The sequence below is a fragment of the Gigantopelta aegis genome, chromosome 2 (genome assembly GCF_016097555.1).
Source record: "Gigantopelta aegis isolate Gae_Host chromosome 2, Gae_host_genome, whole genome shotgun sequence".
Classification (NCBI taxonomy): Eukaryota; Metazoa; Mollusca; class Gastropoda; order Neomphalida; family Peltospiridae; genus Gigantopelta; species Gigantopelta aegis.
The window spans coordinates 38,611,012-38,630,589 of NC_054700.1; the positions used below are offsets into that span (position 1 = coordinate 38,611,012).

Here is a 19,578-nt window from a genome sequence, read left to right on the forward strand (position 1 = left end):
TAATTTACATTAGAAATCACACCATATTATATGTAATTAATTTAATTCAGACTAATTTAACAATTGTTTTCAAATTAATTCAGATCTACAAATAGCCAAACACTTACTTTATTAAATAAAAGCACATAGAACTGAATTTACAATTACCAGTTTTCATCTTGCATCCATTTAACTGTTGTTTACAATGCATAACTCTGTGAAAACAAGTAAACTGTCATTAAAGTCGAACTTGATCTGTAACAGTACATGATAAAGCTATACACAAAATTCAGTCTGGTTGGAACGGTAAGGGGTCTAAAAATCACAGGCTTCTTAAGAAGTGCAATAATTACTGTCTCACCTTTTGTTGGCCTTCCATGAAAGCCTCCAGGTATTTAACAACACTGTTTTTAAAGTCAATCACTCTGTATTTCTCAAACCTAGCAATCTCCTTCCTTACAGTACTGGACATCTTCTCAAATTCCTCCTGGCCCTTCTCTACCTTCTCTTCCCACTGAAAAACAAACACATACAACGCATACTAGTTAATCCTTGTACAATTAAAAACAAGCATTCTGAGAGTACTGCTAAAGCGATACACACATACACAACTCGTACTAGTTAATCCTGGTACTATTTAAAACAAGCATTCTGAGAGTACTGCTAAAGCAAACAAGCATTCTGAGAGTACTGCTAAAGCAATACACACACACACAACTCGTACTAGTTAATCCTGGTACTATTAAAAACAAGCATTTGAGAGTACTGCTAAAGCAATATACACACACACAACTCGTACTGGTTAATCCTGGTACTATTAAAAACAAGCATTCTGAGAGTACTGCTAAAGCAATACATGTCCCCGACCGGGCATAAGCACACAAGACAGGTGTTGGAGAAAATCTTCAAATTCGGGTATAAACGATAGAGAATTTCGTGGCAAAATGAGCTTGCTTAAAACCTTTTCACCATTTATTTCCATCATTCTACAGGGTTGGGTTGGAAATTAGCAGTCACCCAGTGACCCGTGGCAATCTTTATTGGCTAAGGGTGACTAAGAATTTTACAAAGGTAGTCCGTTGGTCAACCATCAAGTTTAGGGTCTGGCAAGCATGGTTCGTGTTACAAAATAAAACACACTGAAACTGAACCAAATTGTGACAAAACACACCGCATCTATGCTGGCACAAAATACATATCTGACAGCAGAAGACACAGACCATGCTCAAAATTTTGATACAGCGCCTGACTCAGCTTCTGTGGTTTTGGGCCGGTTCGTTCTAAAAAAAAAATAGAGCTCAAAACGTATTGAAGACACTGCATGTATTTTTTAAATCTGGAAGTCGTCGGCTTATTGGAATGGACTGGATATACCATAATTATCCAGTAGAGCTGCTATTTGATAATTGTTATTCAGTGTTATGATGGAAAAAAGATTAATATTTAATTAGCTTATATCATTCTGTGACAAAATCAAAATCTGTCTTGTATGTAGTTCAAACTCACACTAACGTGAGCTCATACACACTTATAGAAATAACAATTGAATTTTCCATCACTACAAGGATTATTCCAAATGCCAATTAATTGATAGTCGTTGTCGGTATCGTGCACGAACACACGCACGCACAAACACACGCACACACAAACACACACACACATGTGCGCGCACAAACACTATTACATTTTACAAAGGCAGAAAATATTAGTTTTAGGCCATTGTCCGTTTGCGTTAAAAGGGAACCGATGAATTGGCATGTTAACTTCACAATGAGTAAAGATAAAAGTCATAAAAATATATTAATTTATTAAATGTTAAACCCATACCATCTCAAATTTAAAAAAAAATGGGGTGGGGGTGAGGGGGAGTTCAGGGTAAGTTAAAAAATATATTTATAAATTACCATCATACTGCATAGATATAGGTTTCAATCAATTGATGAAGCATCCAAGGTAATCTGAACGACAAAACTGTAATACATGATCAGGGCCATATTTCTGCACAATGCAGTCGAATGAGCATTTAGCAAAATAGTGGATGATTTCATGGACCACTGTCTAGTGTCTGGCTTTAGGAGGACAGCCACTACTGAGGAGAGCCTTTAAGATTTTATCCTTCTTGCATTGCTACAAAGAGGACTGCCACTCCTAGACTAGTTTAATTACTAAAGCATGCGCGGTTCTACATTTAGGCTCTTTGTACTGCATTATTGTTTTACTTCAGAGACAATTCAAGTCATGCTGCATACCTTGGCTGTTTTGTATTAAAATTGAGATTTAATATGTATAATTTAATGGTACTTTGTACTTTGTACTTTATTTTCAGTTGGTATGGGTTTAAAACTTAATAAAAAAAAATTATATGAATTTTAACTTTATTCATTATGAAGTTAAATGCCAATTCATCGGTATTCCTTTGTACGGTGAGCACATGATTATTATTATTTAAAAAAAACGCATTCTAGTTTTGATTTTGGCTCTTCGGTTAAATTTCAATGTGATAATTGGAGGGCCAGTAAGTGAGAAGGGCCAGTAAGATTTGTCTTCAACTGGCCCTGCTGGTGACCATGGTTTTCATGTTAATTTTCAACCCTGATTCTACTCACAATATTAGTTATAATCCATGTAAAATTGCATGATTTGTTTTCAACATTATATCACTGTTTGGCAGTGATGCTAATATAAATAATGTTGTTATCCAAATTCGGGCAAAAATCAGTCTGCCCCCTAATCCCCTAAAAAAAAAGGGAGCCTGTATGCCTATGCTACCGGGACCAACAAATGTTCGTATCTCCTAAGTTCAAGGGCCATAACTCTGTTAAAATGGGTAAATCGCCACGAAATTCAAACTTGATCTGTAACAGTACATGATAAAGTTATACACAAAATTTTAGTCAATACTATGACAGGGGAATATTTTCACTAGCCCAGACCAAAAATGAACTTGTCGGAACCGAGAACTACATGTAGTGGATTTGTTGAACCCTACCACAAAATACAAACTTATCACAAAGTGTCGACTCACAATCGTTGATGTTTTCAAAGTCTTTAATTCCAAAAGAGGAAATCTTCCTTTCGGTGTCTAGTATCAAAAGACGCATTGTAATAATAGTATGTTACTACTGTATGTAGTATCTGATTTGGTAGTACACACCCTATCAGGGCCCCGTTCCATGAAGGTAGCTATGCACTTAAGGTGATCTTAGGGCTAAGAACTCTTTGTGGAACGGGTCCCAGGGCCGTAGCTAGGATTTTTTATTTGGGGGGTAGGGGGGCCAACTAAGTAGTTAATAGTCTAAACCTCCTTAAATGGTTAAGAAGAGAATTTTCTTTAAATTTCTATAACTTTTTCCAGATTTTTATCTGAAGAAAGGGCAACTGCACCCCTTGCCCCCCCCCCCCCCCCCCCTCCCAACTAGCTACAGCCCTGCCTATAGCTTCAAAGTGTTCACAAACCTCTGTGATTTCTTGCTGGGCCTGTGGTACCTTCTCCGACTTATGCTGAATTTCAAGTTTAGCTTTTGCGTCTCTCTTCTTCATGAGCATGGATTCCGCTTCCTTCCAGTTCTTGTAGATTTTAACACGGTCGTGAAACACCTCCTGTCAGTGTGAAAACAGTGTAATGCTTTAACATTCAGAAGGAAGGAAATGTTTTATTTAATGACACACTCAACATTTTATTTATTATCCATAAGGTTCAACATAACCGAGTTAATAATAATCATACGAAGCACATGTGTAATAACAAGTGTAATGCCGTAATTTTGGAAAGTGACATCATAACATGACGTTGCTTCTCCAGTCCTAGCTCAGACTGTGCATTTGAAATATGACGTCATTTCGTCGTCTCCTTCTAGTTGTGGCTGAAACATTTTGAGTTGGGTCTTGTTATTCATAATGAAAACAACAATTACAATATGGATAATAAAGAAATTATTACACTCGTGTGTCAGTCATACTTGTTTTACGAAACTCATGTCAGGATTCATGTATTACCCTCGCTTTCGCTCGGGCAATACAAAAATCTTGACACTTGTTTCGTAAATTCAGTACGACACACAAGCTCTCATATAATAATCTCTATTTACGGTTATATGGTGTCAAACATATGGTTACGGACCACACAGATATTGAGAGATGAAACCCGCTGTTGCCACTTCATGGGCTACTCTTTTTTTTCGATTAGTAGCAAGGGATCTTTTATATGCACCATCCCACAGAGAGGGTAGTACATACCACAGCCTTTGATATACCAGTCGTGGTGCACTGGATGGAACGAGGATCGATCCCACACCGACCGCACATCGAGCGAGTGCTGTACCACTGGGCTATGTTCCGCCCTCAAATATTTAGATACATAAATTTGTTATAATTTCTAAACCAGAACATCTTTATTGGAAATAAACAAACAAAAAGTTCAAAAAGAAAGAAAGAAAAGAAAAATGAAAGTGTGCAATTTAGAAAATAATCGGCTCAGAAATAAATAACTTGTAGTAAATTTCATAGTATGAAAAAAGGCATTCCCTGTGGGATGGATTATAACTACATGTATTTTGTAACAAAATGTCAATTATTACATGAAATTATTTTACCAAATTTAAAATAAAATTTGACAATCTTTTTCTTTTTTAATTCACAATTGATGAATTTGCTGAGTGGCAGAGCTAGCCCAGAGATAGCAGCTTTCATGAACAGACGGATCAAGAAATAAGATGAAAATCAAAAGGAGAGAAAATAAAAGTGGCAGTCAGATAAAAAAAAAATTAATAACTGAAAAAAAAACTACAATAAAATAACTCAAGATATTACCCTGACGGCACCGAGCAGAGAGACGTAATCCTTCATGAGCTCGGCCATCGTGAAAAAATCCATATCGGCCTGCTCCTTGTGCAGCTGTTCAATCTTCTCCTCGGTCTCCGCCAGCTGGGAGAGAGCCCGCGACAGTGCCGTGTGTTCCTCCACGCTGCCCAGCATCGCAGCACTCTTGGCAAACACAGCCGTCGACAGACTCAACTCTGGCAAACACACAGAGTAATATGTGATAGGAATGAAACATTGTTTAGTGTGAAAACATCGTAGCACTCTTAGCAAACACAGCCATCAACTGACTCAACTCTGGCAAACACACAGGAGTAATATGTGATATTTTATTTACAGTTATATGGCATCGGACATGGTTACGGACCACACAGATATTGAGAGAGGAAACCCACTGTCGCCACTTCATGGGCTACTCTTTTCGATTAGCAGCAAGGGATCTTTTATATGTGCCATCCCACAGACAGGATAACACATACCAAGGCCTTTGATACACCAGTTATGGTGCACTGGCTGAGCGAGAAATAGTCCAATGGGGCCACCGGCAGGGATCGATCCCAGACCGACCGTGCATCAAGTGAACGCTTTATCACTGAGCTACATCCCGCCCCTATATGATAGGACTGAAACATTGTTTAGTTTGAAAACATGAAAATTCGGCTCTGACATTCAGAAAAAGCAAACTACATAGAAGCAAATTCTAACACATTTCACACACACTTTGAAATTTTGATAAATTCAAACAGTCTGCACTTCTCCAAATTACCTGGATTGTTAAATATCTTTACTGTTTAGCTATAAAAGTATAAGTGAAGTTGTCACATTTAAATCATGACAATAAAAACCAGTTAGAAGCAGATAATATGTAACAATTTTTCCTTCAGTCAGTATACGGCATATTAACAGTACTACTAGGTGAACCCTCAAAACCAATTCTCACAATCCATTAACCACACATTTTCCACATCCCAACAACTCATAAAACCAACCTCACATATTCTACATCTAGACACAAATTAATTAATTAACGGAGACGATTTGACAGTTGTTCAAACATCAGCTGTCTCAACCAGAGTTTAACAGAAATGTTCAAAACCAAAGACTAAATCATTACCAATAATAATGGTCAACATGATATTAAAAGCTTGATTCTGACAGGGTTCGACAAATTCACTAGCCCTTGGTCCCAGCCATTGGAATTTTAGTCTGGGCTAGTGGAAATTATCAGCTGTATTACTATAATAGTTAATTAATATATGGAGCACTAGCCAAAGCTTCTGTGAAGGCTAGTAAATTTCTGAAACAGTCATCAGACACCGATTTTGAACAACAAAGGTATCCATACATAATTAAATAAATGTCCCCCCCCCCCCACCTTTTGTGCAAAAACAATTAAAAAGAAAATATTAAATTAACCCAGGGTTAATTTAACGAATGCCAGACAACTCGGAACTGTGGACAACTCGGCCCAGACAACTCGGCCCACGTCGAGACAGCTCGGCCCAGAGTTCTGAGACAACTCGGCCCACCGCAAGACAACTCGGCCCGGAGTCCAGAGACGACTCGGCACATGCACAATATTGTCTATTGTTGAAAAATATTGTTGAACAAGTGTTGTTTTTTAAATTAAAGTATTCTCACAGAAATAAAAGAGTGTGTTTTTTGTTAGTTTTGAATTAGTCTCACCTTAACATAAACGTCCCGAAACGAAGTGTCATGTCAGATTGATAAATTGCTGATCCATTTATCTTTGAAGATAGTTTCCGATGTTCGAATAATTTGTTTTCGTTCTACAATCAGTGACCTAAACATTGGAGATGATCCCAGAAAAAACATGCAAAGTTATTTATCGTTGTAACAACACTCGCGGATATAGCCTCCTGACTTCCTGCTTTTAAGAAGTAATTCCAATTGGTGAGCATGATGCTATTTTCAAATAATGTATATAACCGTCCGAATTATTGGACTTATCACTTTCTAATGATGTAACAGAAATTGGTCTGCACATGTCGTAATTTTACTGCTTTGGCATATAAATACTGTATTGATTGAGAAATACTAGGATAAACTGCTACTTGAAAATCTGATTTCGACATATAGCCGCTTTCCACAAGTATCAATGAACCCGTATCAATAACTCAGGGCCGAGTTGTCTGGGCCGAGTTGTCCATGGGTCCGAGTTGTCTGGTCCCCAATTTAACTACATGTATGCTCTGAACAACTGGGTCCTGAGTTACATGTTATGTATATGTTCAAACAGCTATACGTATGCTCTGAACAACTGGATCCCGAGTTACATGTTATGTATATGTTCAAACAGCTACATGTATTCATTTCATTTTAGATTATTTTCATGCCAAGCTGCTGCTTATATCCAATTAAGGTTCAAGCACATTGTCCTGGACACACACACCTCAACTATCTGGGCTGTCTGTCCAGGACAGTGGGTTAGTTGTTAGTCGTTAGTAAAAGAGAAGTCGGTGTAGTTGTCTTACACCTATCCACTGAGTCGTTATTTCATTTCAGTTCATTTCTGTGCTTATATCCAATTATGGTTCAAGCATGCTGTCCTGGACACACACACCTCAGCTATCTGGACTGTCTGTCCAGGACAGTGGGTTAGTTGTTAGTGAAAGTCATTAAAACTGGGCTCTGATGACTTAATGACGACCCCACCGAGGCCGGTGTACATGTATTACTAACCTCGCCTGTGCATCGACAAGGCCTCGACACTGGCATGGAGCTTACGAAGCTGTTGATCCAAAGCTTCTATCTGTTGTTGTTTTTCCTCAAACCACTGCAACACAAAAATATCACCATTAAAATAATACACCTGTTAAAGTTAAACTGGCAGGTGATTTAATTGACTCAAATTTTCAGTACTGTATGTTATACACAATCTCATATCTCAATGCTGTGTGTGGATTATAAAATGTTCACTACTGTATGTGATACACAATCTCAACGATGTATGTGGATTATTAAATTTTCACTACTGTATGTGATACACAATCTCATATCTCAACGATATGTGTGGATTATTAAATAAAAATTAATTTTTTTAAATTTCAAAATAAATATTACTGAAGTACTCACCTGCTATACAAAAAGAAATTTAAAGGGACATTCCTGAGTTCATTGCAATTTTAAAGATATTATCGACTAACAGAGACTTTTTGACGACTAAGTATATATCAAATATATTTTTCTGCATAAATTGGTGGCTGTATATTAAACATGTTTTTGATCGTTCTAGTATTTGTACTAGGTTAAATTTCATTTTATTTCCTAAAGAAGATTTTTTCGTACGTACGAAATTATTTGAGGAAAAAATCCAGTTTAGGCTTCTTATAAATATTAACACGACCAGAAACACACTGAATATACAGACACTGATGTTCCAAACAAGAAAATGTATTTAATATGTAAGTTTAATCGTAGAACTATTTTATTAGTCAGAAACATCATACAATGCAGAAAACTCGGGAATGTCCCTTTAATACAAAATTAATGTGTGTAATAAAAGGGTAAATTGCCATGGATTCATAACAATTCTATTTAACCACTATGAATCATTGAGGATTAGCAATATATTAAATGTTATGTATTACATGACTACTGGAATATATTTTTGTATGCATTTAAATTTTAATATTTGCTAAATTGAATACAGTAACCACAATTGATATTTTATTACATTGCAACAAACTAATAAAAAAAATCATAAATCTTTCTTTCTTTTTTAATTCAAAATTGAATGTGAGGACAACAATTTTTTTGTTTTTAAATATATCAAAATACAGATTTTTAAAAGCAATTCAGTGCATGCCTGTACACAAATGAGTCTATTTTCAAGCACTGCAGGGCAGTCAGGTTTCTTGGCAGATACCCAATAGCAGCAATGAACATTTTATAACTGTACAAAATGAAGCAACAAATGAAACAAAATGCAAGAAGTGCTGTAATTTAAGTGCGTTTTCCCCATTTAACATGTACAAAATGCGCACACGCAAAAACTAAGTATGTAGCAAACTGAACATAAAATGTCATTCAAGATCTGATTCCAAGTATGAAAAAAACTGACAGTGAAACTGAGATAATTTGTTGTGTACGACTGATATCAACAATCGACTATCAGCGTTTTTTCAAACTTGTCACTGGTGTCAATATAAATCACATAACAAGAAGTATAAATTGGTTCGAACAGACGGACAATAATATAAATTTATGTATGAATGGACAAACTATTAATATGAGCCAAATTTATGAATGATTTTTATAATGTAGTCATATGTAATTTTCTTAATGTTTTATTTATTTTTAATAAATTACAACACACACAAGTACTTAGCCACAAGCAGCTGTCTTATTGCCAGGCTTTCTGCCAAAGGGTAAAACGGGTATGGCGCCATACCCCCAATTTTTTTTTTTAAGTTGACAAAATTAATTACTCTTTATCCCTAAACGTAACCCATTTTCTTTCTGGGAGGAGGCCCCCCACACCTCCTGTTGACTGTGGTTGCATTCAATTCCATAGCGCCATACCCAAAAATTTCTTTCTGCCAGAAACACTGATTGTGTGTGTTTGAAAGTTAACCCATTTTTTGTGCTGGGGTGTCGTTAAACATTCATTCATTTATTAACACATTTAAAATAAATGTGCACTGATCACCAGTCATAAATGTGGCTGTCTATGTCGATGAAACATACACTGTTAATAAAGAAATTTAAAAACTATAACCATATGAAAATCTTGAGGTAGAAACTTTTCTAAAACCTCATGGTTAATATTTTTTCGCTTTGAATGGGTAATTTGTTTACAAGCCAAAAAGAGTGTAACATTTTGATATGATTTAGTTAGTGTGTGACATTATACTACATAAATTTTGTGCTAATTATGACATCATATTACCGATGGAGGCAACAGAATTGTGATGTACTAAATATTAAATCAAAATGTTATATTAGAAGTATTATAGGATAAATAGGATTTGCTACTCATGTTTTTTAATATGAAAAATATCAACCTTATCTCGACAAATACCAATTAACAGAATCAGTTGATATTTTCCATAATAAAAAATATTTGTAGTGAATTCTCTATATTTATCCAATCTGATTAAAATTAGCTCTACTGGTCTATCAGTAGATCTAACAGCATTGCATGGACTCCCATGTCCAGGTGACATTTCATCTATAAATAACATTTTAAATATCGACCAATTACACTTCACCTTTTATAGCATTATTTGGGAGCATACAAATTCCAAAAATATCAGGCGAGACTATTTATGCAATAGGCAGACTTGTTGGTCTATTTCAACATTAAAAAACGGGGAAACGTGCAGTAATAAACTCTGGATTGTATACTAGTATAAACAGATTTTATGGCTATACCATCATGGGGGGTGTTTTTTCGTCTTGAAGCGAATTTTATATAAAATTTTATATTGAAATTAGTTTCCGGCATACTTCGTAATTCACCCAAATCATTTTGTATACCCTCGGCATAATCCCGAATGTTTTCAAATTCTTTTCAAATTACTAGCATGATTTTGCATGTAAGGTTTTGATTGGTCGAATGAAAGGTCAACTGGACATGAGCTCCAATGGGGTGCTGTTAGATTCACAGGTAATAGTAATTAACCAGTGGAGCTAATTCTAATTAGACTGACATTTATCACACTTTCATTTTTAATCTGAATCTTTCTAAAACTAATGGCCACATGATGAACTATCTAAAGTTTGTAAAAATTCAATGTCACCCACAGTCAATAACTGCCAATTTTCAAACCTGGAATCTTTAGTTAAAGCATATGTTTATTTGTGTGTGTTTATGGTATAAATCTATAATAGAACATCCAAATAAAATACGGCATGCACATAAGAGCTGATTTGTTTAGTTGCAACAACTTAACACGTAGGTAAACATCCACACCCATACATGATGATAGATAACTGGGTGGTATATAGACTTCAACAAACAAAAACAGTCAAAACAACATAACAACATACAATGAATTTAAACTACAGTGAAACAGGTCTAAACTGTCTAAACAAACTGGAATCCTGTGAAAAGCAGCCATGTTTCATGGTCCTGACTTTTCTAAATTCTAAAACACAACCCTCTATATACCGGATCCTGTCTAAATGGGATAAATATTAGGTCCTCAGTGTGACCCAGTTTAGACAGGTTTCACTGTATTGCTAATTAAACAGATATTATACATATATCACATAGAAACATAAAATGAAGAACACCCTTCTTGAATTTATTAGAATGCTGTGCATTTTACCATACACATGTACATACATGTACATGTACGTATTACAGCATGCATACACCAGTATGTAAATTTTTATCACAGATATCCATAGTTGGTATTATAGAAATAAAATTACACAAACAATGCCTAAAAAAATGTCAGCTAACCGAAAACACATTTTTTCACAAAAGTCATTAAATCTTTTCTTTTACATGTAGTGTATTTCATTTGGCCACATAATCATGCAGATTTGGACAATTATGTACTCTATGCCTTCTGGAGAATATCTTACAAATTGTCTTTGCAGGAAAGATATTATATCAGTTATACAGGTAAATTATATTTACACTTTATGTCATTGATAACAGGGGACCAATATTTCAAAATTTTACATAATTTGGCAAGCCTCGAATTTGGTAAATTACAGGGCAAGACTTAGACCTAGATATGTTTACAGTGTTTCTGCCAGAAAGAAAATTTTGGATATGGCAAAAAAATGTGGGTATGACGCCATACCCATTTTACTCTCTGAGCAGAAACCCTGGTTTAGGACAAACGAAAGGCAACAAGGCAGACTTCTACACATGAATACAACAGCACACATTAAAAAAAAAAAAAATTGAAAAGTTTCATCTGTTTTTTAATAAAACAACTTTCAGGATATGATGACCAATGAATAACATATAAAATAAGGCATGGCCAGTTTGGCCATGAGACTGTTTAATTTTCAGGGCATTGGAGTATTTAACTAGGGCAATACGACAATTTGTTACATGGTCACTGTTAAATTTGAGCCCTGATTTGGTTCACATGATTTTTATCTAGGTAACTGATTGTTAAGTAATGTGATTTACATTTCTATCACCATCATATGTCAAAAACACAATAAAACATCTTATAGCAACTGATTTAATTACTTTTACTTTCATTCATGACAAATATTCCAACCCGATACAAACCAAGACACACAGCTAACATACAATCAAACCTGCTGCAGCAGCCACCTCTGTTAAACAACCAACTATCTATATGGTCACTTCACCATAGTCTTAAAGCAGAATTCCAGACACAAACCACTGGCTACATGTAGTACCAGTTACAGCTGAGAACATTTCAATTTTGATATTTTCAAGTTAATTATATGCAACGATTATGTGCACCTACATGTAGGACAGCAGGGATAGCTCTGGGTGAGTCAATAAATAAATCTGTATGGCTCGGGCCCAACCTCTCCTTTCCTCCAGGGCTTAGATTTTTCTTAATTGTAATTTATATGGTATTAATTTTATCTTTTTGAACTGCCCGCTATAAAATTGGCATCTAAAATATTAATTTGTTATTATTATTTAGGGTGATATTGTTATTTATTTTTGGACTTGTGCTTTTAAATTTAAATATTATTAAAATCCCTAGTCCCAATTTTGGTTTAAAAATCTAAATTGTCCCTTAGTATTCTGCTATCCAGAGACTTGGCCCAAGATAGACATGCCTGAAACCTTAGTGGTATATGGGCATGTTAAAAATACTCACTCACTCTGGGTGAGCAAAAACTTTCGCCAAATCATCTATTTAAACTTCAAAAATTGCAAAAACAGTTATTTTCTAACAAAATAACAAGTATTACATGAAATTTATTTGCCAAATGAAAATAAAATTTGCCCTTTGTTTTGAAAATTCTCAATTGGCGTAGCTGGCGAATGCCAGAGCTAGCCTTGGACAGATTTGTAGTTAATATATATTACAAATAAATGTAACACAAGTCTAATATGGCAAGTATGATAATGCGCCTGTTAGGGTTTGTAATATCCAAAGGTAGCCACTCAGTATAAGTTTGACTGTATTCAAATGACTTCTGCCAGCAAACAAGGTGGTTAGCACTAAACACAAGCGTAGAAAGGTGCCAAAAAATGTGTGTGTGTGTGTGTGGGGGGGGGGGGGGGGGGGCACACTTTTATATTTACACACTTTTACACTATTATAAAGCAAATATAAAGCAAAATATCTGAAAAGTGGGGGGCACATGCCCCCTTGCCAGCCAGCCCCCACCCACCCAACCCACCACCGCCCCCCACCCACCACCCCCCATTTCCTATGCCAGTGCTAAACAATGGATCAGGAAAATTATAACATAATAATTGCTTTGTAATATCTGTATTAATGTATCATCCAGGAAATGTACATATCTACGAGTTCAGATGTATAAACTACTATAATTAGTAAAAGATTTTTAAATTCTTTCATGCAAATGGGGATCACAATAATCTATGTCAGCTTACTAAAATACGAACACAGAAAACTATAAATAAAAATGATACATGTACAGAAAAACCAAAAAAAACAATAACATTTACATCAGGGCTGGAGAAATATGGAAATTTAATCTGTCCAAAATGAAAATATATTAATTATTCTCTAGAAATCATGTTAAATAACAGTGTTATATAATGCATTAAAAACTTGTGTTAACAAATGATAAAAAAAAAAAAAATCTTTTTGGTTTTTAACATTGCATTAATTGATTAAACTTTGATATTTTAAAACTCTATAGATGCTGAAATTATTATTATTATTTTATAAAAAATAAAATAAAATATTAACCAAAATTTGAAAGCCACATTTCCATAAAGTGCTCAAACAATTTATTACACTCGAGTCTCGCATCAGACCAGTTAAAAAGTGGATTTCCCCACCCCTGACCTGGCGATATCTACAAAAATAAAGACATTCGGATAACTAGGATAAAATTTACCTGCATCTCGTAGGTCCACTGGTCGGAGTCAGATGGGGACCGAGGTACGATTGAGCAAAAATAAGTATGGAAATAAGCACCTAGTCTCTGTGGATATCAACATGCAGCGGGTGAAAACATATCCCGCAGTTTGTAACACGCAGCCTGTCGCAGATATTAAAATCACAGACCCTAGCACATGATAAATGGCCACTTATACATGTAGTCCGTCCCATCTTCCCCACAATTTGTTTTTATTTTTTTTGTAAATAATTTCAGTTTGGTTTGACGTAAGAAGATAAGTAAATATGTTTTGGAAATAACAAAAATATACTCTTTTTGTGTGCAATTTAGAAAACAATCGGCTCAGATATAAATAAATTGTAGTAAATTCCATAGTATATGAAAAAAGGCGTTACCCGTGGGATGGAATATAAGTGTGGTTAATCTACAAACCTATAACACAACTGGATAAAAGTACAGTGATGTTTTAACGGGTAAATACTGTCTAAATATAGACTAGAACTTGGCTCTTCGATAACCATTCCTTCTTAGACGTATGTGCATTTTCGGAATTATGACAGAAGGAAATGTTTTATTTAACGACGCACTCAACACATTTTATTTATGGTTATATGGCGTCAGATGTATGGTTAAGGACCACACAAATATTGAGAGGAAACCTGCTGTCACCACTTCATGGGCTACTCTTTTCGATTAGCAGCAAGGGATCTTTTATATGCACCATCCCACAGACAGGATAGTATATACCACGGCCTTTGTTACACCAGTTGTGAAGCACTGGCTGGAACGAATAATAACCCAATGGGTCCACCGACAGGGATCGATCCCAGACAGACCGCGCATCAAGCAAACATATTACCACTGGGCTACGTCACGCCCCTTTTAGAATTATGAAAAATGTATTTTAGGGTATTAAAAAAACCAGGATGATTAGAAATGGTTCAGATGTCAGAAAACGGATATTCTAAACAATAAAATATAAGTAATTTAAATTGGTCATTATTTAAATTGTAAAAAACACCTCTAATAGTGAAAAATATGTCATAGTGTTTAAAAACTAGGGTCTGTTACTTTAATATACAACTGCTGAATAAACAGATTTATCAAAACTAAATGATAAGAAATATTTTTCAAATTTTGGAATTTACATTTTTACAATATTGATGTCATAAGCATATGGAATGGCACTTTATTTGATGCTGGTGTTGAAAGTTATTTGCCATATTTTTAAAAGTAACATTTTGTCAAAATATGTTGTAAGTATGAGAAAACATGTATAGCAATTCTTGAAATGGGAATAACTGAAATCCTAAATAAATAATACAGAATTAGATTGCGACTGGAATCATACAAGTCCAGATCTGATGACAGGATTTTAGTGTCGTCACGTGAAAGCAATGGTGGAGAAATTTTCACAACCAACAAAGTGCTTCTGTTCCAATTTTGTTTGATCCCTATAGTGTGCACTCAATACAGCACTCCCTATAGTGTGCACTCAATTCAGCACTCGCTACAGTGTGCACTTGATTCAGCACTCGCTCCCTAGTGTGCACTCGATTCAGTACTCTCTAGTGTGCACTCGATTCAGCACTCTCTACAGTGTGCACTCGATTCAGCACTCCTTCCCTAGTGTGCACTCGATTCAGCACTCACTACAGTGTGCACTCGATTCAGCACTCGCTAGTGTGCACTCGATTCAGCACTCCCTAGTGTGCACTCGATTCAGCACTCGCTACAGTGTGCACTCGATTCAGCACTCCCTAGTGTGCACTCGATTCAGCACTCACTACAGTGTGCACTCGATTCAGCACTCCCTAGTGTGCACTCGATTCAGCACTCCCTAGTGTGCACTCGATTCAGCACTCGCTACAGTGTGCACTCGATTCAGCACTCGCTCCCTAGTGTGCACTCGATTCAGCACTCACTACAGTGTACACTTGATTCAGCAATCGCTACAGTGTGCACTCCATTCAGCACTCGCTACAGTGTGCACTCGATTCAGCACTCGCTACAGTGTGCACTCGATTCAGCACTCGCTACAGTGTGCACTCGATTCAGCACTCCCTATAGTGTGCACTCGATTCAGCAGTGTATCTAGTAAAGGTTGTGAATCTGTGATCTAGAGCTGATTTTTAATGATGAACGATCTAGTGAAACAAAATGATAACAAAACTTTATAACTTGGAATAAATTCTTGGTTTCAGAGTTTAGTGGTTCTGACACATTTCACTGTCTTTAATAATCAAAACACAAAGAGCTTGCTGCAAAAAGTATGCCATGTAAAGTAATAATGATGCTGGTTCAATTCTAGTCAAATGTGAATGCAAACTGAAATAATTTTGTGAAAATGAAAACTCAAAAATTTGTGCAATGGAATTCCTACCTCAATCAACTTATAAAGTTTTGAATATTTACAAAGAAAGAAATATCAACCATATGACTGATGTAAGATTCCAATGCAAAAATAAATAAATAATAATAATAATAATATATATATACATATATATCTTACATTTTCAGTGCAATCGAAGTATGTGATATTTATCAGATTACCATACAATGTACTTTAAGAATTTGATAACTCTGCAAATCAGATGTAAATTAATCGAGGTCATGGCACTAGGTTTATTAACATTTAAGCAAACGTACTAGGGTAACACTCCATAATTGACATATGCATTTATAGTCAGCAAATAAACAAATTTCAATAGCAATTTTACAAAAAAACGTTATGCACTAGTTTATTTTGATGTAAGGACATCCAAAATAACGTCATTTGAGTTGGACATAATTCCCATTCAAAAAGACACTACGCCATATTCTTACGTCATTTGAACAACGTGTAATGGATGACTGGAATTAACATTGTGTATACAGTTTACAAAAACAGTTTGTATTAAACCTGAGATTATATGATAAAAGAGATTATTACCCTCGTGTTTTTCCAATATCATCAATATCATATACATATTAGTATATATTGAGTAACAATACTGAAAACACTGGTAATAACACACACATAGATAAATATATAAATAATATATATATATATATATATGTGTGTACGTGTACGTGTACGTGTGTATATGTATCTGTATGTGTATATATAGATGTATATATAGATGTATATATAGATGTATATATAGATGTATATATATATATAGATATAGATATAGATATAGATATATATACACACATATAGATAGATAGATAGATAGATAGATAGATAGATAGATAGATAGATTATTAAAGGGATGATTCAATCAGTTGGTTAAAAACATTATGAGCGATCATCAATGATGTAGCATAGTAGAGCCATTGGATCCAGGTGGTATTGGTGGTGGTGGTGGTGGTGGAGTCTATGGCCCTTTCATTTTTTACCACCTCAGTATTAAACTATTACATAAGCTCAATTGATAATGTCATGGAATGCTCTTATAAACAACTAACATTCAAAAGATTAGCAGTACCACATAGCTAGAATCTTTTATTTCAATATTAATCATTACTAGTACAGTGAAACCTCTCAAGACTGGACCCTCTGTAAACCAGGATTCTCTCAAAAATGGACGTTTTACAGTCCCTTTCTAAAAACCAGGACAGAACTTACTCTCTAAACCAGATACCTCTTAAAACTGGACATTTGTCTTGGTACCAAGGGTGTCAGGTTTAGAGAGGTTTCACTGTATTTATATTTAAGCCTCCCTCATCTGCACCCCACACCCCACCTCCACCTCCCAATCCAACATCCCCTCCAATGAGTCTGACTATCATACTGAATACATGTAATAAATATGGGTAATCATTTTAGATTAACTGAGCTACTACAATATCTGTGAACTCAGATCACAAAATCCACTATGGTGAAATCTGATGGATCCAACAGCAGATTATACATGTATCTCAGTGACTGTACATTTGACCGATCAAAACAATGCACAAGCTTAATACATGTTCCTCAGCCACTTGAATTTACAATGAGCAATGCTGGATAGGCTGGTCAAAGGTCCACAAATATATTTATGTCTCAGAGTCCAACAAAGATCCAGTGCAATGAAAATATGGCTACCACTTCATCATCAAAAAAACTACTATATTAACATGATGACTTATTTGTTATTCAGTCTACATGCTCAATTTTCTAAAAAAAATAAAAATTGAAATAAATCAATGCTTCCATTTCTAACTACATATTTTTCTAGCATCAAGTGTACTGTATCAGAAATGAAGTTTGATTGGTTGAGATTTAAATGACTATTCACAGATGAAAGGTCACATGCACATGACCTACTATTGGTTACTATCAGATCTCAATAGCACATGACAATACATGTAGTGGATCTCAAGATTTGACCTCAGTTATATACATTCCTACTACCTGCAATTAAGACAACATTTGTGTACATGCATGCCTTTAAACAAAGAAATAGAAATAATATTATTAAGTAAATATCATGATTATAAATAAATAAAATGACCATAAGTCTAAATGCCTCCCATTATGTTTAATACTTAATTTAATGGAAATATTCTAATGGAAATTATTTTATTTTGCTGTCGGTGAAGAAATAATTCTGATCAGAAGGTAAAATAAAAAGGAATTTTGTTAAATGTTTGAAGAAATAGTATTAAGTTCTTTAACAATGGCAGACATATTAAGCCACTTAATAAAAAGAAAACTAAATGCTCCTCTTTTAAAGCCACTGAGCCTAGTTTCCAAAGTGTCTACTTTTTTGTTTTTGTTTTTGTTTTCATTTGGTGTTTTTCTTTTTTGTATAATGTTAATTTGGAGCTGCTACAAACATCACAATGAATATAAACATGCTGATTTGTGAAGATTTTATATAATTTTAGCCAAAGGTTGTATGGTAAGTAATATGTAGGATGACAGTTTATAAAAGCTGTAACAGCACAACAGATTTTACCAGGACCAGTGACTTTAAACTAACAAGAAGCAAGAGTAGACTTTACCCTATCCCTCTGGAAATAGCAGAAGAAAATAATAATCTACATTAAAGAGATTATTCTAAGTGTGCTGCTATTGTAACACGTTTCGGGCTAATCGAGCCTTTGTAACGACTGTAATTACCGTACATATTAAAGGTACTTTCTTTTCTCGATTATCAGTGTCTGGATATTCAATGTATTTTGGTCATTTTAATATTTGTAGATGGTCAAACTGTTTTTTACGTCCCACTAACTTCTTACATAATATATAATGTTTATAATGGGGAATAAAATAAATTTGAGCTCCTATAAACATTTGGATAATAGAAACACACTGTATATACTCACAATGATATTCTAAAGAGATGAAAGATTGTTTTGTTTAACGACACCACTAGAGCACATTGATATATTAATCATCAGCTATTGGATGTCAAACATTAGGTTTATTCTGACATATTCTAAAGAGGAATATATTTAAACGAGTATGACATTTTAGTCATAAAAATTGATTATTCAGTCAGAAACTTAATACTGTTCATGTATTAGGTTATACTATTATTACATGGGTAATACTGTTCATGTATTAGGTTATACTATTATTACATGGGTAATACTGTTCATGTATTAGGTTACAGTATTATTACATTAGATAATACTGTTTATATATTAGGTCATATATGAAGCAATAATGTTCATATATTAGGATATAGAGGTTATTACCAGAGTGTGTTTCGATATCGTCAATATCATATACAGTGAAACCTGTCTAAACCGGATCACACTGGGGACCTAATATTTATCCGGTATACACAG

At 34.8% G+C, this 19,578-nt stretch overlaps 1 protein-coding gene across 2 annotated transcripts in view; it reads right to left on the reverse strand.

The window, feature by feature from the left end:
- The window catches only part of LOC121385114 (sorting nexin-2-like), a 36,000-nt gene that overhangs the window by 5,156 nt on the left and 11,266 nt on the right, over nucleotides 1–19,578 (reverse strand). The window contains exons 8-12 of one of the 2 annotated variants that reach the window (XM_041515654.1): nucleotides 13,813–13,830; nucleotides 7,501–7,594; nucleotides 4,789–4,994; nucleotides 3,436–3,579; nucleotides 341–493 (exon numbers count right to left, since the gene is read on the reverse strand). In XM_041515654.1, coding sequence (XP_041371588.1) covers nucleotides 341–493; nucleotides 3,436–3,579; nucleotides 4,789–4,994; nucleotides 7,501–7,594; nucleotides 13,813–13,830 — 615 coding nt within the window. The remainder of the gene's footprint in view (nucleotides 1–340; nucleotides 494–3,435; nucleotides 3,580–4,788; nucleotides 4,995–7,500; nucleotides 7,595–13,812; nucleotides 13,831–19,578) is intronic. The other variant, XM_041515661.1, reaches the window with a different exon arrangement.